This window comes from Passer montanus, unplaced genomic scaffold (assembly GCF_014805655.1).
Source record: "Passer montanus isolate IOZ18808 unplaced genomic scaffold, ASM1480565v1 scaffold136, whole genome shotgun sequence".
Classification (NCBI taxonomy): Eukaryota; Metazoa; Chordata; class Aves; order Passeriformes; family Passeridae; genus Passer; species Passer montanus.
The window spans coordinates 726,291-744,498 of record NW_024360497.1 but is presented as its reverse complement, the minus strand read 5'-3'; the positions used below and the strand labels follow the sequence as shown (position 1 = coordinate 744,498).

The window sequence follows — 18,208 nt, the reverse complement described above, 5'->3', positions numbered from 1 at the left end:
GTTGGTCCTGCCTGGCTGCCAGAGTCCTACAGAGGCGTTGTCTTGTGGAGTCATCCTGTTCCACTGACCTTCATCTTCAGTCAGTATCTGCTGTGTCTGTCTTGAGGCTTCTGACATGGCCCAGATCCAAGAAACTTGACTGGGCAGCTCTTCCTCTGAAACTGGGCCTCTGCTACATAAACAACCCCAATGTTTCCTTGAAAGTGCTTTCCAGGAAAATGTAGCAGCAGGGATTGGGAGGGTTTGTTTCCCAGTGTGGTGTCCCAGACATCAGAAGTGACCCCAAGTGCACAGTGCCTGTACAGGTGACATTGGGACCACTGTATGTGCTGAGGGTCCGTGCCTGGATATGCTCTGTGCTTCCCCCTGCAGTGGCGAGGGCAGAGCAGTGTCCTTCTGTCCTTCCCAGCCATATGCCCCCATGGTGGCACTGTGTTCTGGTGTATTTTGCCACAGTCTGATGGAAGATTCCTTCTGGCAAACAAAGGCCTTGAGCAGACAGTTGGAGACCTGCTCCTCGATGCCACCCTCGTATCCCACGAGCTCAGTGCTGCTCTGGGGCTGTCTTGCTGCTCACTCTTGGGTTATTTTTAGCTGGTGGCTCTTATTTCACAAGGCCACTTCAGGTGAAAGCACTTGCTGGACTCACCCCAAGTAGCTGACACAGTCAGTCTGTCCTGGGAGGCCACAGGAGCTGTTCTCAGGAATGCCTTGGAGCTGAGCACAACAGAGGCCGAGCTGGTGGCTGCCCTGGAAAGCCCTGCATCCAAAGATTGGCATTTTACTGTTCCTAGGAATTTCATCCTCCAGCTGGTCTGGGGGTTGGACAACTGGCATGACAAGGAGTGGCTGCTTGAATGTAGTAATGCATTCCAAGTCTAAAATTGTTCCCAGGCCAAGTGTGGGGAGATGGCCAAGTGGAGGAATAACTCCAGCCTTGGGCAATCTTTGCAGTTTATCTGGGATTTTCAGAGAAGTGTAGAGATGGGATTTTTCCTGGAGAACTGATGGCACCATCTTTTCCTTGGTGGTTAGCTCTTGGTAGTCAGGTTTTAGAAACCTTGAGCTGGTTCTTTCCAAAACCACTTTGGCCTTGGTTGGGTGAGGAGGTGTCTGCAAGGAACAGTTTAGATTTGTTCCCTCCATCTGTCCTTGCAGGAAGAACTTGCCCTGTGTGCTTTGGAGCTGGAGCTGCCTGGGACTTGGGCTGGGAGCAAGGAAGGGATGGGCACGGACATGGTTAGAACATCACCAGCCTGCTGATGTGCCTTCAAAGGCTGGCACACAGCCCTTGGGCAGGGTTGCAGCTCTGAAGACCTGTAACCAAAGCCCCATAAATTCCTATCTGGAATGTCACTTGGACTGATGTTTTCTGTTAGACTGAGTGCAGTAGATCCCCCATTTTTGCTGTGGCTCCACTGTGTTTCCTGGTTAGGTCACTTTAGCACTGGCAAAGGTGCTTGTTTGGAGCAGGGGCTTTGCATTCCTGAGACCCCCAGTGCTCCTCGTGGTGCCTGCCGTTGGTGCAGGTGCCTGAGAGCACCTGGAACATGCTGGAAAGGAGAGCTGAAGGTGTGCAGGAAGAGGGAGCATTGTGGATAGGCTTCTTTCAAGGCTGCTCTTGATCTGTTTAGAGCTCCTTGGACTGTGGAATAGTTGGGCTGGTGTGTTTTTAGCAGGCTCTGGGAGACCAAATGAGCACTGTTTTGTGGGAAGGTCCCATTACTGTGCTTAGGCAAGGAGCGGCTTCTTCCAAAGACACCTCTGGTTAACTGTCTCTTTCAGGAGCACCTTCAAAACAGTCTGCCTGCATCATTCTCATCACCTTTCTTAAGCAACTCTAAATCACTTGTTACCTATTCCCTATCCTGCCATTCACCCTCTACCATCCAGTGCCGAGCCACTGATCAGGAAAAGCCAAAATGCTTCTCTTCACCTACTGGTTGGTACTTGGTGTTTACAGGTGAAGTCCTGGGAGGAAACTTTTTGGAATATCCTGCAGGACACCCTAAGATTTCTGAATTTGGTGTGGATGGTTTTTATTTTGTGGCTGGAGTTACACAACTGCTAAGTTGAAAGGCGTGGGGGGAGAGGAGATCACTCACTGGGAAACAGGAATAAATATAAGCAGGGTGGGAAACGAAGCCAAGAAGGCTTTTGGCACATAACTGCCAAGGCAGGAGAATGGTCTGTTCCACAGTGAGCAGGTTCCTGAAAGCAGCAGGGAGTGCCCTGATGATGTTTAATGCTGTTGCTGGAGGCTGGGCTTTACTGATAACCCTCCTTGGAAGGCCAGGGAGTCATTGTCACATCCTGAATTCCAGACAGCGGGACAGAAGGGACGAGGTCCCAGTACCATGGGAACAGCATGACTAAGCCAATGCCTTCAGCTCTGTGGCCTAGAACTGAGTCTGTTCACTGGATGTGGTGAACAGAGCTGTGCTCTGGCCTCTCCCTTGTGTCCCTTTCCTAGCTAAGTCTCAGATCCTTGGCGTACCTTTGTGGCAGGTTCTGCAGGCTGGAGGGGCCGGGTGAGTGGGCAAACAGGTCCTGCACCCTGAATCCAGACCTGCTGCCCATCCTTGTGGCTAAGTGGTGGTCTGGGCTCTGAACTTGAAAGCTTATGGGGACTCTTCAGGCCTGTGAACCAGGAATGTGGTGTTTTGGAGCCTGCAGGAAAAGCAAAGCAAGCTGTGAAGATGAAGACTTGGTAGTGGCTGGAAGCTTTGTAGGTCACAGATACTGGAGCCCCAGGAGAAGGCTCTGTGTGCATGCCTGGGTCTGTTGTGCTCTCTGATTTCAGAGCTGGGGTTGCACCGTGGCTCTCTTGTCAATGCCTGCTCAGTTCCTGAAATGAGGTATTCCAGAAAGGGTTTGCTCCGGATCCCCCCTCCCTTGGGTCCCCTTCAGGGACTGCTTGTGATACTTGAAATTCTTAGGTGCTCAGAGCTGGGGACTCTTGGCCTCTGAGAGGACAGTGTGAGCAGTGGCACTGGGGACACATGGCTCTGCTCCCCTGTGTGCCTCTGTCACCAGGGAGGACAGCTCTGTGCTCTGCTGGGTCCATGGTTAGTTCAGGTGGGAGCCCTGGGCAATCCAAGCAATGAGCACAGCTTTCCAAAGCTTCCTAGCACCCTACCCAAGGGGAATAAAAGAGTGAAATATTTGCTTAATTGCCTGCTCTGAGTCTGAGGACTTCCCTTCCTCTCCAGATCAGACCAGTCTGTGCTGCAACAGCTGAACCACTGTCAAATTTAATGCTAATGGAGAGGGAGCAGCCTCCTAAAATGTTTTCTGTGTTTGTTCATGTGATTTTTTTTTTTAATCTTATGGATGCCATGTTAAACAATGAAATAGAATATGGAATAGGTTTCTCTAACATGCAAAGCTTGTCCTGTGCCTCAGCCAACAGAAGTTTCCCAGCAATTTTGACTTTGATTCTTCAGTATTAGCATAATGTTGCCACATCTTGGTTTGTACATACTTAAGGGAGGAAATAGCTTGAACTGAATCTGGCTATTAAAACCTCTTGATGACTGTAGCTTTGAAGATGTAAATCTTGGCTGCTGGCTGCCTGACAGCCACTGTCCAAGTGGAAAGAGTGTTGACTAAAGGCTGGAATTTTTCACTGTGACATGAGTCCAGCCTGATGTCTTCCCATCTCCCAGGTGCAGAGGCTGTTCAGTGCTGTCTCCTCAGCTGCTGACATGTGTGCTTTCCCTGGCCCCGTGGCTACAGGGTGGGGTTTGTTTTCAGCTTGCAAAGAATCCCTCGTCATCTGGGTGTGGGGAGCGTTTTTCATAATGTCCTGGGAAAAGCACCTCTGCTGCTCCTGGTGGCATCACTAAATGCTTGTCCTTGCCCAAAACAGTGGAATATCTTCCCGTGAGCAAGGGAGAGTAGCAGATTTCCTGCATCAGGTAAAATTTGGGATACAGTAACTGAAAACCGTGATAAAAATCCTGTGCTGAACAAAGTGATGGATAAATTAGTTCTTGCCTTGAGGGGGATTTTGTTGGCAGTGATGGTGGCAATTTCTCAGAATTTTAGGTAGGCTGCAGAATTGTTGGTTGCTTGTGTTCTCAGGGATGCAGCAATGCCCTGGGAGCCCCGTGTGTGCTGGGGAGCTCGGTGATTGCTGCCATCAGCACAGGCCTGTTCCTGTTATCATGCTCTGTGCTGACAAGCTGCTGGCTGCCATCAGTGTTTTCAGCACCCTCTTGGCCAGCTCTTCTGTGAACAGTGTTTAGTGGCACACTTAAAATGATGGTGACCCCTCCGCCCTGCTTCCAGGACTGTCCATAAGTGGGAATGTGCCAATAATGCCTCAGCAGCTGGGTGGTGTTTGCAAAACCTTGAGTGGACCGTGCTGTGGGCTTGGTAGTCCCAAAGCTTTGGGGGTGATTCTGGTGTAGGGGAGCAACTCCTGTTCCTGGTGCTGTCCAAAAGTCCTGGGCAAAGCTGTTCCTGGTGGGCTGGGGGAGGTCCTGGGCTGAGAGGGAGGCGTGTGGGCAGTCACAGTGCTGTTTTGCCATGCTGGACTGGCACACTCACCTTGCTGAGATGGCAACACTTAGGATATTGCATTTGCTGTTGTGCTCAAGGGGCATCTTGCTGCCTGTGCATGGAGAGCTTGAGATGTGTCTCCTGTGACATGTGAGCAGATGCTTGGGAGTGACTGGATTTGGGGCTTCAGCAATCAGCATAATCTAAAATAGCTTGTTTTAACTGCTGAGCTCTGACACAGATAAGAAGAGATTCGGTTTGCCATGGTTTCCAACCATTTCTGGCCATATGGATTTTGACTGGCTGTGACTTTGAGGAGGTGTGTTGAGATTCCCTGGACTTCTGCAGTGGCAGGGAAGTGAGTTAAAAGCATCCACATATGCCATCCTCCAAGTGATGTGGCAGTGCATGAAGTGAAGTGATGGTGAAAGGAGAGGATATTTCATGCAGTGCATCATTAGCTGGTGGATCTTACTTCTGCAGGAGATTCTAGAAACTGCTAGCTTGGAGAAAAACTAACAAGACCTCCCTAATTACACTAAACTTGGATGATTAATGCTAATACCCTGGGTGCACTTAGGAGTGGCTGCAGTACTGGGTGCATGGAGGATCTGCCATCATTCCTTACATGTCTCCTCCCAAAGCATCCCCTCCTCCCTGCAGTTTGCTGCTTTGCAGAGCAACTGGAAACCATCCCACGTGGAGGAGGGATAGGGGAGCAGCCTGTGACCTGGTGGCACTGGCTAATTCCTGTCTGGTTCACATTTATGCCCTAATTCCATGTCTCTGCTGGATAACCCTGAGCAAACCTTGCAGAAAGGGCAGCATGAAACAGGGAGAGGGACACAGGGACTGGTCCCTGCTGTGGGACAGGAATTCTGTGGTGGCCAGTTCTCTTCCCCTCTCTGCCTGGTATCCATGGTCTGGCATGTCCCATGCCTCTCTCCTAGAGACACTCGGGGCTGCAGAGCCCAAACCAGCCCAGACACAAAGCTGCAGAGTGCAGTTGGCAGAACAGAGCCTGCAGTCCCACAGTGGCAGTGTGTGTTTAAAAGCAAGGAGGGATGGAGCCTGCCTGAAATAAGTGCCACTCCTGAGAAATACTCTCTGGAATGCAAATCTCTACATATCTTCAGTTGTGTTTTCCCTCTGCTGTTGTGCTAGCAGGTCTCTCTTGTCTCTGACCCGCTGGCTGATGCTGTTAGAGCTGCCCTGGGCACTGTATGGTTATGCTGCTGCACTAACCACCTGTGCGTGTGGTCAAGTCCAGTGGGCACTTCCTTGTGCTGCTGCTGAGCTTTTTTTGCCACATCTGGATGAGGTGCTGCAGGCACAGGACCCTGCATCAGGCAGATGAAGTGGGTGATGCTTCAGTGCATCAGCAGAAAGGATTGCTGCTCTTCTTATGGCAGCACCTTTCAGCACAGCTTGTCTCACTGTCTCAGGAGCTTTTGGCTGATATGTGGTCACTAAGCTGTGATCCATGTGGTTCTGAAGTGGTCCTGGTATCTCCTGGGAGTGGTGGGTGCTGAGCTGCTGGGCAGGCTCTGTGAGGTGCTGTGTGCTCCAGTCTGTCCAGTCCTGCATTCTCCTACCTGCCGCTGGCTGCAGGAAGGTCCGTGTGAGCTGTTCCAATGCCAGGAGCTGAGGGAAGTGCCTGCTCTCTCTAGAAATGCTGTGGCATGGATGGTTCAGAGCTGAGCCCCTTCCTGATGGCCCTCTGAAGGACTGCTGAGGCTGCTCTGTGCAGATGTGTAGGCAGGGTATCTGCAGGGCTTCCTTGCCTTCTGCAGAGGCAGGAAAAGCAGCAGTGTGGGTTCTCCATGTTCCCTAGTCCCGTGTTCCAGTTGTGTGCACAGAAGGGTTCCAACCCCTTCATCCTGGCATTCCATCCCTGCTGCAGCCAGGGACCTGCTCCCTCCCCTGTGCTGCCAGGGCTCAGGCCGGGGTCAGAGCCCTCTGGAGCTGTGGGTGAGGAGGGCCTGCAGTGGGGAGGACGAGTCTGCAGCAAACAGACTGCTGGGTGATGCAGCAAGTCCTGGGTCTCACAACTTGGTGGCTCTTTAGTACTGTGGGACCCCATTTCTGCATCCTCTGCACAAAAGCCAGCAGGGAGGAATGGTGTGGCCTTAAAGCCCAGCTGGGTTCCTGTTGCTTGGAGCTTTCTACTCCTACCAAACCTGCCATGAGATCAGAATTCCACTGGCCCTGTCCCCATGGCCTCTGCTCCATGCTGTGCTGCAGGGTGCCCGTGTGCAGCGGTCTGCCTGGGGAAGGGCTGTGCCTGGCCACCAGGACTGAGCTCCAGGCCTGCCTGCCTGGGCTCTCAGCTCCTCTGGCTGTGCTGGAGGAGCCAGGCAGGATCTGGCAGCAGGAGGAGTCACTGGTGACTCTCTTGTGCCCACCTGGCAGGACAGTGCAGGTGCTGACTGCAGGGTGCTGGGCTGGGTGCACAGCAGGAGTGTGGTGTTGATCAGAGATGCCAGGGCTCCCACTGTCTGTGCTGCTTCACCTCTTCGGTGTGAAACACCTCAGCCCTCGTTAGTGAGGGTTTTTGAGGGGATCAGCACACCCTGAGGCTCAGCACCGAGCAGAGCTGAACTGATGGAGCATCCCTTCAGCCCAGCCCCTCTGTGGAGGAGGTGTGTGCCAGCACTGAATGGGCACTGAGCTGGCAAGGCACCCCATCCCTGGGGATCAGGCAGCCCCACCCAGAGATGCAGTTCTGCTCCTCCTGGGACTGGGCTCATGGCTTTTCTCCTCCCAGCTGCCGACTTCTTGAGGCAGAATGGTTGGGCTTGGGGCTCTTGGTGGTTGTTGAAGTAACCCCCGGGGCAGGGAGAGGCAGGGAATGCTCCTTTGGGCTGCTGCCCTGTGCTGGCTGGGTTGGAGACGTGTCTGAGCCCCCGGGACAGAAGGGACACTTGCTGGATGTGTGGCTGGAGCAGGGTGGAGCTGCTCACCATGGCTTCAACTCGCTTAAAACCCCCTGACAGTCGCTTTGGGGAGGGTGGGGAGAAATCCCAGTGTCTGGTGTAGCACACACGGCAGCCCCAGTGTCAGCTGCTGCAGCTGGCTGTGGGAGTGCCTGTGGCTGGCGTCCCCTGCAGCATCTGCTGTGTCCCTGCTGACTCTGCAGCAGGCTGTGCTGAAAGAAGGGATGGCCAGATCCGTCAGGAGCCAGCACTGTGAGGTACCCTATTTTTAACCCCCAGCATTCTTGTGGGGATGTCTTCTGTTGCTTCATGCCTCTTTTAAATTGGTGACCTTCTACAAGTGGCTTTAAAAAAAAAAAAGCAACCTGTCTTGTCTTCCCAGTGTAATAGTTCTCAGTGTATCAGTGCTTATTATCGTTTCTGTGCTCAGGATTTCCAAATTGGAGCATCTCCAAGATGTTTAAACATTGAAAAATCCAAAGTCCCACATGTAAAGTTTGCAGCCCTCAGCCTTTCCTTCTCTGGTGAAATGTTCTCTCCCAAAGTTCAGGGACTGGGTCTGTGATGGGAGCTGGCTGCTGGGGCTCGTGCAGCCCTGAGTGTCCCTGTGGCTGCCCCTGGACACCCTGCGTGGTGGCTCTGAGGTGAGCAGGGCTGCAGCTCTCACTGAGGGCATCTCAGTCACGGCTGATCAGAGGGCACAAATGGTTGTACGGAGCATTTTGTGGTGCATATCTGGATGAGAGCTCTACTGTTAGTCTACAAACACACTGCTGAAATTCAGAGAGAGTCTGCTTCTGCGTTTGCTTCTAACTGCAACATTTGAGTTGCAGTTTTTCTGCAGATATGTCCAGTTTTTTCATTCCAGTGATACACAGGAACATGCTGTACTTGGAGCAGCCAGGCAAGTGCAGGGCAGTCCCTTTTTTCCTGACACCAAGTACCAGATGGATACATGGGTGATGAAACACTGTCCTGCCAGCAGGGCCTTGGGGGTGGGCAGGAGTGCTGTGGCCAGGAGGGAGCAGGAGCGAGGGTCACAAACCTCTCCCAGCATGGCTGTGTGCCCACTGAGGCATCTCCCAGCTGGCAGCAAAGACCCATGGCACAGGTCTGTGAGCCTGGCACTGCCTCTCTGGCTGCTCAGGGAGGGCATTTGCTTACAGCTCAGAAGTTAGTGCTTTGTGTAACAAAATGCCAGACTGCTGAAAGCCCAGTACCAGCTGTGCCAGGGGGAGCTGCAGGGTGGAGGCTGCTCCCACAGGAGCCTCTGTGGGAGCAGGGGTACTCAGGAGGGGCATCTCCCCTCTCTGTGCTTTTCTCACCAGCGAATTGATGCTGTTCAGGGGGAAATAGTCCCTTCCCATGAGTCAGGAAAAGTGCCTGGGGTGTCATTCTGAGTGAGGGCTGCTCATCTTCTGTAGCTGCTGGTGAGAGCAGCTGCAGTGGTTGGAGTGACACTCCTGCCTTGGAGAGTCAGGCTGTGACCCAGCCTGCTGCCCCTCATCTCTCCTCTGTCCCGGCTGCATCCCTCCTGCCCTCTGCTGTGCTCCCTGGCACTGCTGGGGTAGCCCTGCAGTGCTGTGGGGTGAGGGTGTCCTGTGGCAGTGCCCAGGGCCTGGCTCTCTGTGCTGGGAACAAGAGGATTATATGGTGGGAGAAGTGAGCAGCCTGCAGTGGTCCCCTTGTCCCAGCTGCCATTCCAGCCATGCCCAAGCACTGCTGCTCTGCCTGAGCTGTGCTGGGGCTGAAAGTTGAGGATGGGGAGAGTTTAATTTCTCCTCTGACCTCCTTCAGAAGTACTCAAGGTGATTTGGGTGTCTGGGCTGGGTTTATGCAGGGCTGTCACAACAGGTGACAGGGCTCTTCCTGGTGCTGCTGCCTGGGAGGAGCTCCTGGGGAATTCTCTGTCCATTCTCTGTCCTCTGACTCACAAGCACAGCCTGCCTTCTGTGGGGGCTCTGTGACAAGCAGAAGCAGCTGGTGAAGTGTTCACGGTGTTCCTCGGGATCATCTGAGAGGTAAAGGGCTCTGCTGGGCTGGTCACTCTGCAGGGCTCCATGGGCACCACCACAGAGGTGGCACATGCTGTGGGGAGCTGCTTGTGCCAGGATGCTGCTGCTGTTGGGGTCACCCTGAGCTGGGAGTGAGGGCTGGCAGGAGAGCCCACAGCCCTGCCCTGGCTCCCACAGCCCACTTGTGTGTGTCTCTTACTTGGGGTAGTATCAAGGTGAGGTTCTTAGTTTTCAAAGATCACTGCTGCTGAAAGGGACAGCACTGAGGTAGGAGGTATTTATAGCATTTACATAAACTGCCTCTTTGATCAAATGCAGTCACTTGACTGTTTTCTGGGAGTCGTTTTGTTTAATCACTATAAAACTTCTTTAAAATCTCCTCCAGTTCTCTAAAGACAGTCATTCTGTCAGAGCAAGAGGTGGCACTTTCCCATCATGTCTAGATGGAAATGTATGGGAGCCATGTGACTTTTCACATGGGCAGATAGTGATAGAACAAGCAGAAATTGTTTTAAAGAGGTGAGATTTAGATTAGATATTAGGGAAAAAATCATCCTTGTGAGGGTGGTGAGGCCCTGGCACTGGGTGACCAGAGAAGCTGTGGCTGCTCCATCCCTGGAAGTGTCCAGTGCCAGGCTGGACAGGGCTTGGAGCACCCTGGGATAGTGGAAGGTGTCCCTGCCTGTGGCAGGGGTAGAAAAAATATGAGTTTTAAGATCTCTCCAACGCAAGCCTCTATGATTTCTGACTTGTATGATTTTTCTCTTGACTAACAAAATTTGGGTAGGCTTCTCAGCAGTGCCTCTAACTGGTGCAGGTATCTTGACCTTCAGTGTGCAGAAGGAGAAAAAACAGTTCTGAAGTGATTCTTGTGAACCATAAACTCAATGTGTCCATACTGTCTTCAGTATGAATTGTCACTGGGGCTCATTTTCACTTGACTCTCTACAAAGAAAACATCCTACTGTTCATTACAGCTCCAGCCTTGAACTGTTCCTCAAGTTGCTGAAAATCAGAGGTCAGGTCCCTTGGAATGCAGCTGTTCCAGTTCCCTTTGCTGTTGGAAACTGCCTCCCAAAGCAGCTCCTTCCAGCCAGGACACCCTGTGGCAAGGCCAGCCCAAAGCCCTGCAGCTGGGATCTCCAAGGGGATAATGCCACTGATGCCATTTGCTGCGAGATTATTCTGTGGCTGTTTTATTTAAAAGGCAAATGAGCTTGCCTTGTAGGAGAGAGTATTTCAGAGTGTTCTGCTTTCTGTGTGAGGAAATGAGGTCGTTCCTCCAGCCCTTGACAAGGGGAAAGGGGGGATGCATGGAGCAGGACAGGGATAGCAGCCAGCCCTGATGTTTGAGGGCAGGGGAGCTTGCCTCTACAGCTGACTCTGGCTGGGGCCTTTGAGGCGATTTAACAAAAATAAGGATCCTGTAAGGATTGGAAATGTCACCAGGCTGTATTGAATCAGCAATAGCAGCAGAACATGGCACTTGAGGCCAGACATGCTTGAGGGCAATTGTGGTGCTTAAATCTGACCCCAAATACCTTGGCTGTGATCCTGGTGGTGCTGCCAGGTACTGAGCAGGTACCAGGCTGGTGGGGGCAGCAGGGGCTGGATTTCACATTCTCTTGTGACTCTACTTTTAGTCTTCCAAGAAGCAAACACCTCTGGAAGGAGAGGGAGAGGAGCCCAGCATGCCCAGCTGGTTTTTGAGGGTCCAGAGGACTCTCCAGTATAAGGCTCTGCAAACAGCTCCCCTGGCCTGGGCTGCATCCGTGGGCATTGCCCAAGCCCTGAGGGCAGGTGCAAGGTGCTAATTTGGAAACATGTTGCTTTCTAAAAATAATTACAGGAAAGAGATTATAAACAAACAACCTCCTCCCCAAAATCAATCATCCACAGCATGCTGTGAATTCCAGCTGCTTGCTGAAATAAGCCCTAGAAGATCCTGTGAGCAGGAAGAGCCTAGTGCTGCAAAACTGGAAGCTTAAGCATGACTTCCATGTTCTCCTGTTGTTCCACACCTTTTTGGAGCAGGGATGATGTTCCTGAGCAAACAGCTGATGGTCCTGCTCCAGTGCCCACAGGAATTGTAGTTATACATTGCAGCACAAGCTGATTTTAAAATGTAAAAGGCTGTGACCTCAGCAAATGCAGAGCAGATCATGCCTGCTGAGCTGTAGCCCTTTGGAGGGGTAAGTCAGCAACTGGAATGCTCCTGACTAGTGGGATTGGCCTCAGAGCTAGGAGGGAATGCTGCCTGCTTCTCCTGTGGGAACAATGGGATGTTCTTGTCTTCCTCAAGGTTTGTATCCTCTGCAGATGCAGGAAGCACTGACCCTTAGTTCAGGGTTGTGCTGAGGGCCAAGGACAGACTCTTCTTGGGATGTTCTTGTCTTCCTCAAGGTTTGTATCCTCTGCAGATGCAGGAAGCACTGACCCTTAGTTCAGTGAGTTAGTGCTGAGGGCCAAGGACAGACTCTTCCGGATGGGCTTGCTCTGACTTTGGTGTTAGCCCACTCTAAGAAGGTGTGGTTTCTGAGATTGCTGGGCAGTCAGAAGTCCTGTTTTATGTTTGCAGAGGGCTTCAGTGGAGTTAATTTGCAATTGCACTAACTAATGCATCCCCAGTGTTCAAAGCTCCTGATCCTTTTGTGTTTGTCATTTGCAATGTTTCTTAGAGCCTTAGATTTACTTCTGTGGCTCAGGCAGTGAACCCTTTGAGCACAGGTCCATGAACAGGGGTGTGTTTTGTTGGTCCTGGGCCTTACCCTTCCAGCAAAGCCTGTGCTGCCCCTCAGCCAAGGGGTCCCAGGAACATGCCAAGGGGATATTGTGGTTTCCCCCTTTAGCAGAGCAGCACAAACAGTATCTGTGCTGTCTGTTGGTAGGTGGACAATGAATTTGGGTCCAGCTTACTGGCCCTGGATACCACTGATCTGCCCCAGAAGCTCTGTGCTGCTGTGCCCTCCCCTTGTTCTGCCTGGCCAGGCTGTTCTATGTCAAATAATCATCAGTGTCCTTTCCCCAGTGCCAGCCCTGGCAGTGCCCACTGCACCTGGGGAGCTGGGCTGGGCTCATGGTGGCCGTGCCAGCCGAGCCACCAAGGGCTGTGGCCAGTCTAGCTCCAAGCAGGATAGTGTCACAGGGGCTGTGGGTAGCAGGGCACCCTGGGTACTGTCCCTGGAGAAGAACAGGGAGGGATTTATCTGAAGGGACATGTGGCATGCTTTCACCTCTGCCAGGTGGGGTGGCTCTGGCTTGCCCTGGCCAGTGGTTGCTGTAGCCCTGGTGCAGTAGCAGGGGTAACCTGTTGTTTTGGGGTGTGGGCACAGCTGATCCAGGGGTGCCTCTGCCATGGCTCTGGTCAGGCTGCTCCTTCACTGCTCCGTTGAGATGGGCTGTGTGAGTCAGGCCATGAGCCATGGAATTGCTGTTAGAAGGGATGCTCCACATCAGGCAGCTTTGGCAGAGGGACTGTGGTCACCCCTCGCCTGTGTGAGGCAGAGGGTGATGGGTCCTGCCATCAGGACACTGCTCAGTTTGTGCTGGACTTGGTGTAGTGGCTTGAGGGAACTGGGGTGCATTAGGTGCTTTCTGAGCTCCTGTGCAGATCCAGGCTGGAGGCAGCTGGGTTGGCAGCCCTGCGCAGGCCTCTCACTTCTCCTCTGCCAGCAGCACCATTATGGTGCTGCTCAGCATCTCCGGGCACAGAAACGCTGCTGGAAACACAGATCGCCTCCTCTGTAATTCCTCCCTTTTAGTTCCTCCTTTGAAGTGGAGCTTTAGGTCTTAATATGGTAAATAGTGGGATGTGTAAGTGCAGGCATGTCCACATACTGTCAGCAAGGCTCCTGGGGCAGCTCTGATTGCCCCACAGGGAATGTGGCTCCCAGGGATGCTCAGAACTGCCTCTGGCTCCGCTGGAAATGGTGAGGCAGGTGTGGTGTGGGGAGTAACTGCAGATCTCTGGGACTAAGGAGGCTGCTGGCAAGGGCTGGGGTGTGTTGTGGGGTGCAGGGGAAAAGCAGTTTGGGATTGCACAGGACTTAGTGGGAGGAACCAGAGGTAGGGTAAGAAAGGGAGTCTGGTGGCTTGGGGAGGAGCGAGAGTGCGGGGGTGGGAAGGGAAAGGGGGTCAGGTGTGTGTAGGAGGTGGCTGCTCAGTGTGTTTGGCCATGCCTGCCCCATGCAGCCTGTCCGGGATGCACAGCAGCTGGAGTGGGACTATGGCCTCAGGGACTTGTATATCCTGGGCAGACTGAGGGCCTAAACATGGCTGTTGCAGCATCCACGTGGATTTTACTTGTATTTTACATGTATTTTCACTGGTGGACTTCCATCCTGTCTAGCCAGAGACAGGAACAGGTTGGTGGTGGCTGCTGTCCTGCTTCGTGTGGCCAGGCACGTATCTGTCCCTACAGGTGGGATATGTGTGTGCTGTGCCTGCTGGGCACGTGTCTCCAGCCTTGCTGCCACTTGGATCTGGGGCCACTGAGCAGCAGCCTCACCACTCTTGGGCTGCTGCATCCAGACAATGTATTCTGGTGTGGAGCGGCTGGGCTTGCCAAGGGCTTCAAATATGTGTTCCTGCCATCAACATCTAACAAATTTTATGGCTTCTTTCCATTTTTATAGGAAAAACCATCACCCTGATCCAGACATTGAAACTCGTCAACTGATGGGACAAAGAGTTGAGACACTTGGCTGTACTAGGACACTAAAACATAGGGTTTAGCCAAAGAATATTTCCCTACTGTGGAGGCCTACACCTGCCAACCCTGTAGCTTTCTTGGGAGGCTTTTCTATCCCTCTTCTCCATTTCCACACATCATGGTATTCGTTTTGACTTCTTTTGCAAGCTAGCTCTGGCTCTGCCTTTGCTTCCCCTATGCTTTGGTGTGGGTCCCCGGCGTGAGCTGCTGCCTGTGGGCTGGTTCTGCACCTCTGCCTCCAGCCGTTGCTTGGAGGCTCCTCTTGGATGTCGTGACTGACCTGCTTTTTCTCTCTCTTCCACTGTATCTCTTTCCCTCCAACCTGTCTCCTGCGTTCTCCGTTCTCCCGCTCCATCCCTGCAGGTTCATCATGCCTAGTGGCATATAAAAAGACGCCACCTCCTGTCCCACCTCGGACCACGTCCAAGCCGTTCATCTCTGTCACTGTGCAGAGCAGCACTGAGTCAGCCCAGGACACCTACCTGGACAGCCAGGACCACAAGAGTGAGGTCACCAGCCAGTCGGGGCTCAGCAATTCCTCAGACAGCTTGGACAGCACCAGGACACCCAGCGTCACCAGGGGCAGCGTTGTGACTCCAGCCAGAGACACTCCAGAGTTACCTCAGAAAAATGCAACTTTGAAAAGTGACAAAGGGACTCTGACTAACGAAGAGCCTAAAGTGGAGAATATCCCCAAAAGAAAGCTATCATCTATAGGAATACAAGTATGGAATAGTTTGTTCTCCTTCGTCCCAAGGAATGTCGTGGCCCCATCCATTTAGCATGTGCCTTTTCTGTGACCAGGTGTGCATCTGAGCCCACTTAGAATAGCAAGGGACACTCACTGCCTGGCCTGTGTTCCCAGGGTGAGAGACAGCAGCACTTTCAATAACAGCCCAGAAAGGACTGAGCTCTTTTAGTACAAATTTAAAATGTTTTCTAGAGCAGAGGGGCTGTGTTAACTGAGTGAGTCCCTCTGAAGAGGCCTTTTGCTGCCGGTCTGCCTGTGCCCTGTACTCTGTGTTGCTTCCAGTCAGTCTGCTTCTTGTCCATCATGGTTGTAGGGACAATTCTCCCCTGAGAGGTGGGCCCTTCTGCTTCATGTCCATGTGGGAAGGGCTGCTGCAGTGCCAAATGGTCCCAGAACTGCAAGCAGGAGGGTGCAAGTTCTTGCTACCCCATGTTCCCAGCAGGTTGGTGCTTCCCTTGCTGGAAGCATTTAACTGTGGCAATAGATGGAAATGAGCTGTGGATAACACAGTGAAATGAGAACCCAGTGAGTAGTATAAATCTGTGCTTTAGTCAGCAAAATGCATCCTCTGGGGCTGTGCCCTCCTCTGGGACAGATTTCTCAGTCACAGGTGGCTGTGAGCTCTGGTTCTGTCCCAGGTGCAGGGGAACCTGGGCAGTTCCAAGTGCAGGATCTGAGCTTTGAGCTGCTCTGTGTGTGCTGAACAAGTTCTCCATCAGCTTTAAAGCAAGGCCAGCTCAGTACAGGTGACAGTGAAGGGCTCTCAGCAAGGCTGGTGGGACAGAACACCTGAAAAGACAGTGAGGGTAGAGAAACACACTGGAGGGGCTGACAGCCTTCCACTGCTTTTCCTTTTCTGAGCTGCTTCTTAAGTCACCTGGATTTCTTTCCTAAAACCTCCTAACCCTCTTATCCAGAGCCATGGAGGGTGTCAATCCCTGGGAGAGAGGCTTTGCTGTCAGTCTCAATCACCTTGCTGTCCTCCCTTGGATGCCAAGGTCCCTGACTGTGTGGGATGCCGCAGACACGGGGGACACAGCCCCAGCTCTGCAGAGCCCAGGGCTCCTGGCACAGGAGGTGGCAGCAGCCTGGCAGGACACTGCTCCTGAGGTGGGAGCAGAGCTGAGCAGTAGCCTCGTGCCTGTCCTTAGCCAGCCCTCCCGTGTGTGTCAGCATGCTCTGTGTGTGCACACTTCTGCTCTGCTAAGGTGGATTCCAGCCACAAGTTCTTGTGTCTGTTTTTGTCTGTATTTTTTTTTTGTCCAATAAGGTTGACTGCCTTCAGCCAGTGGCAAAAGAGGAGCCTCCTCCACCAGCCACCAAATTCCAGTCCATCGGGGTACAGGTAGAGGACGAGTGGCGGTAAGTGAGACACAACTTGTGCAGTTTCCTTTTATTTTAAATTGTGCCTCCCCCACTTGTGCTTAGACCTTCTTCCCTGCTTTGTGCCAGTGAGTGGTGTTGAATGGGGCCCACAGAGAGCTCTTCCTCCACAGTGCACACCCGCTGCAAAAAGCATTTGTTCTGTAACAGTCAAATCAATGGGAGCTTTAAATTAAATCAAAAATTTAAAAATTCCAAGCTGTAATTATAGTCATGCGTCAGCCCTCTCATCTGAACGGCCGGCTGCAGTGAGCAGGCAACCTTGTAATTGTGTGTGTCTGAGTGTGTGGTGTGTCTGTGTGTGAGGAGGGCAGGGAGGGGCTCTGCTGTGGCCATGGATTTTGCTGTCATTGTGGGAGGCTGGCCAGGCTGAGCCCTGCTATTGAACCATGGCTTTTGATCCCTGCAGAAACAGCCACTCTCGCAGCATGTCCTCCAAACAGGACACAGACTCTGACACACAGGAGCCCAATAACTCCAGCTGTAAATCATCTGAGAGAAGCCTCGCTGAGTGCCCCCAGCACAACAACTCCGTTGGTGTTGATGCCTCCACCAGGCAACCAGCCAAGCCCTCACAGATTAAGAGAAACCTCTCCTATGGAGAAAACAACGACCCGGCCCTGGAGCCTTCTTCTCTCCCTCCTCCTGACCCCTGGCTCGAGAGCTGCTCCACGTCGCCGTCGGAGCCGGCGCAGGCGGGGCCCTGCCGGCGGGATGGCTTCTGGTTCCTGAAGCTGCTGCAGGCCGAGACCGAGCGCCTGGAGGGCTGGTGCCGCCAGATGGACCAGGAGACCAAAGAGAACAACCTCTCTGAGGAAGGTGGGTGTGGGCAGCAGCCCGGCAGCTTCTCCCTCAAGGAGTTGGAGCTGAGTATTGGATCAGTTCAGTTGTGGCTGCCCCATCCCTGGAAGTGTCCGAGGCCAGGTTGGACAGGCCTTGGAGCAGCCTGGTCTGGTGAAAGGTGTCCCTGCCCATGGAATGAGATGGGCTCTAAGGTCCCTTCCCTCCCAAGCCGTTCTGGGGTTCTGTGAAATTGCTGACAGAGCCAGAGCATGGAGATGAGGACTGCTTTTTCCTTGGAAAGGGAATGAGATGGGCTCTAAGGTCCCTTCCCTCCCAAGCCGTTCTGGGGTTCTGTGAACTTGCTGACAGCCCACAGAGCCAGAGCATGGAGATGAGGATGAGATAAGGACTGCTTTTTCCTTGGAAAGGATAATGTAGCTTCCTGTAGCAAATGGAGTACAAGTAATGATGTGATGCAGCATGAAAGATGTACAGGGCATGGTGTGGCTTCTGACCACTCAAAACTGCTAAAAGCTTAAATGGATTTCATCTTAAAAAAGGTCAAATGGAAAAAGCTTTCAGGGAGGCTGTGGGATCTCTCCCTGCCTCACTCATTACTGTCAAACAGGCAGGGGAGACCTTAGCTAGCAGTGGGGAGAAGGAACACAACTTTGGAGCTTGTTTGCTCATTTCAGTTGATCAGCTAATCTTTATAGCAAAGAAGAGGTTTCTTCACATGGGAAAGCCTCACTGAATTTGTGCTGGGTACAGCAAAAGCATAGAACAGTGAGCACAAGGCCAGTTGCTTTTATGGGGTTCAGTCCCAGCTGGGCTTGTTCCTCTATTTTCAAATGCTTTGGCAAAAACTGGGCTTTTTGCAGTGGGAATCATGCCTGTGGTGCATACAGAGTGACAGGAGTGGGTGTCGAGGCTGCAGAGGGCAGGATCTTTGTGTAGAGCCTAGTTTTGTTGTTTTTAAAACCTGAGAAAGGTGAAACAAAGGTGAGGCTCAGTTTTAGCTCACTGTCACTGCTGGGTCTCCAGGAGCTAATTCCTAATCTGATTCTCTGAGGTGCTGCCTGGCAGGGAATCTCCCTGCCTCGGGCTGGCCTGGCTTGACCTC

At 52.7% G+C, this 18,208-nt stretch overlaps 1 protein-coding gene across 9 annotated transcripts in view; it reads left to right on the top strand.

Moving 5' to 3' along the window:
• The window catches only part of DLGAP4 (DLG associated protein 4), a 120,141-nt gene that overhangs the window by 98,277 nt on the left and 3,656 nt on the right, over window positions 1–18,208 (top strand). For 8 of the 9 annotated variants that reach the window (XM_039699604.1, XM_039699609.1, XM_039699608.1 and 5 more), the window contains 3 exons: window positions 14,532–14,893; window positions 16,190–16,281; window positions 16,712–17,121. In XM_039699604.1, the coding sequence (XP_039555538.1) occupies window positions 14,532–14,893; window positions 16,190–16,281; window positions 16,712–17,121 (864 nt within the window). Of the gene's footprint in view, window positions 1–14,091; window positions 14,290–14,531; window positions 14,894–16,189; window positions 16,282–16,711; window positions 17,122–18,208 lie in introns of all 9 variants that reach the window. The other variant, XM_039699612.1, reaches the window with a different exon arrangement.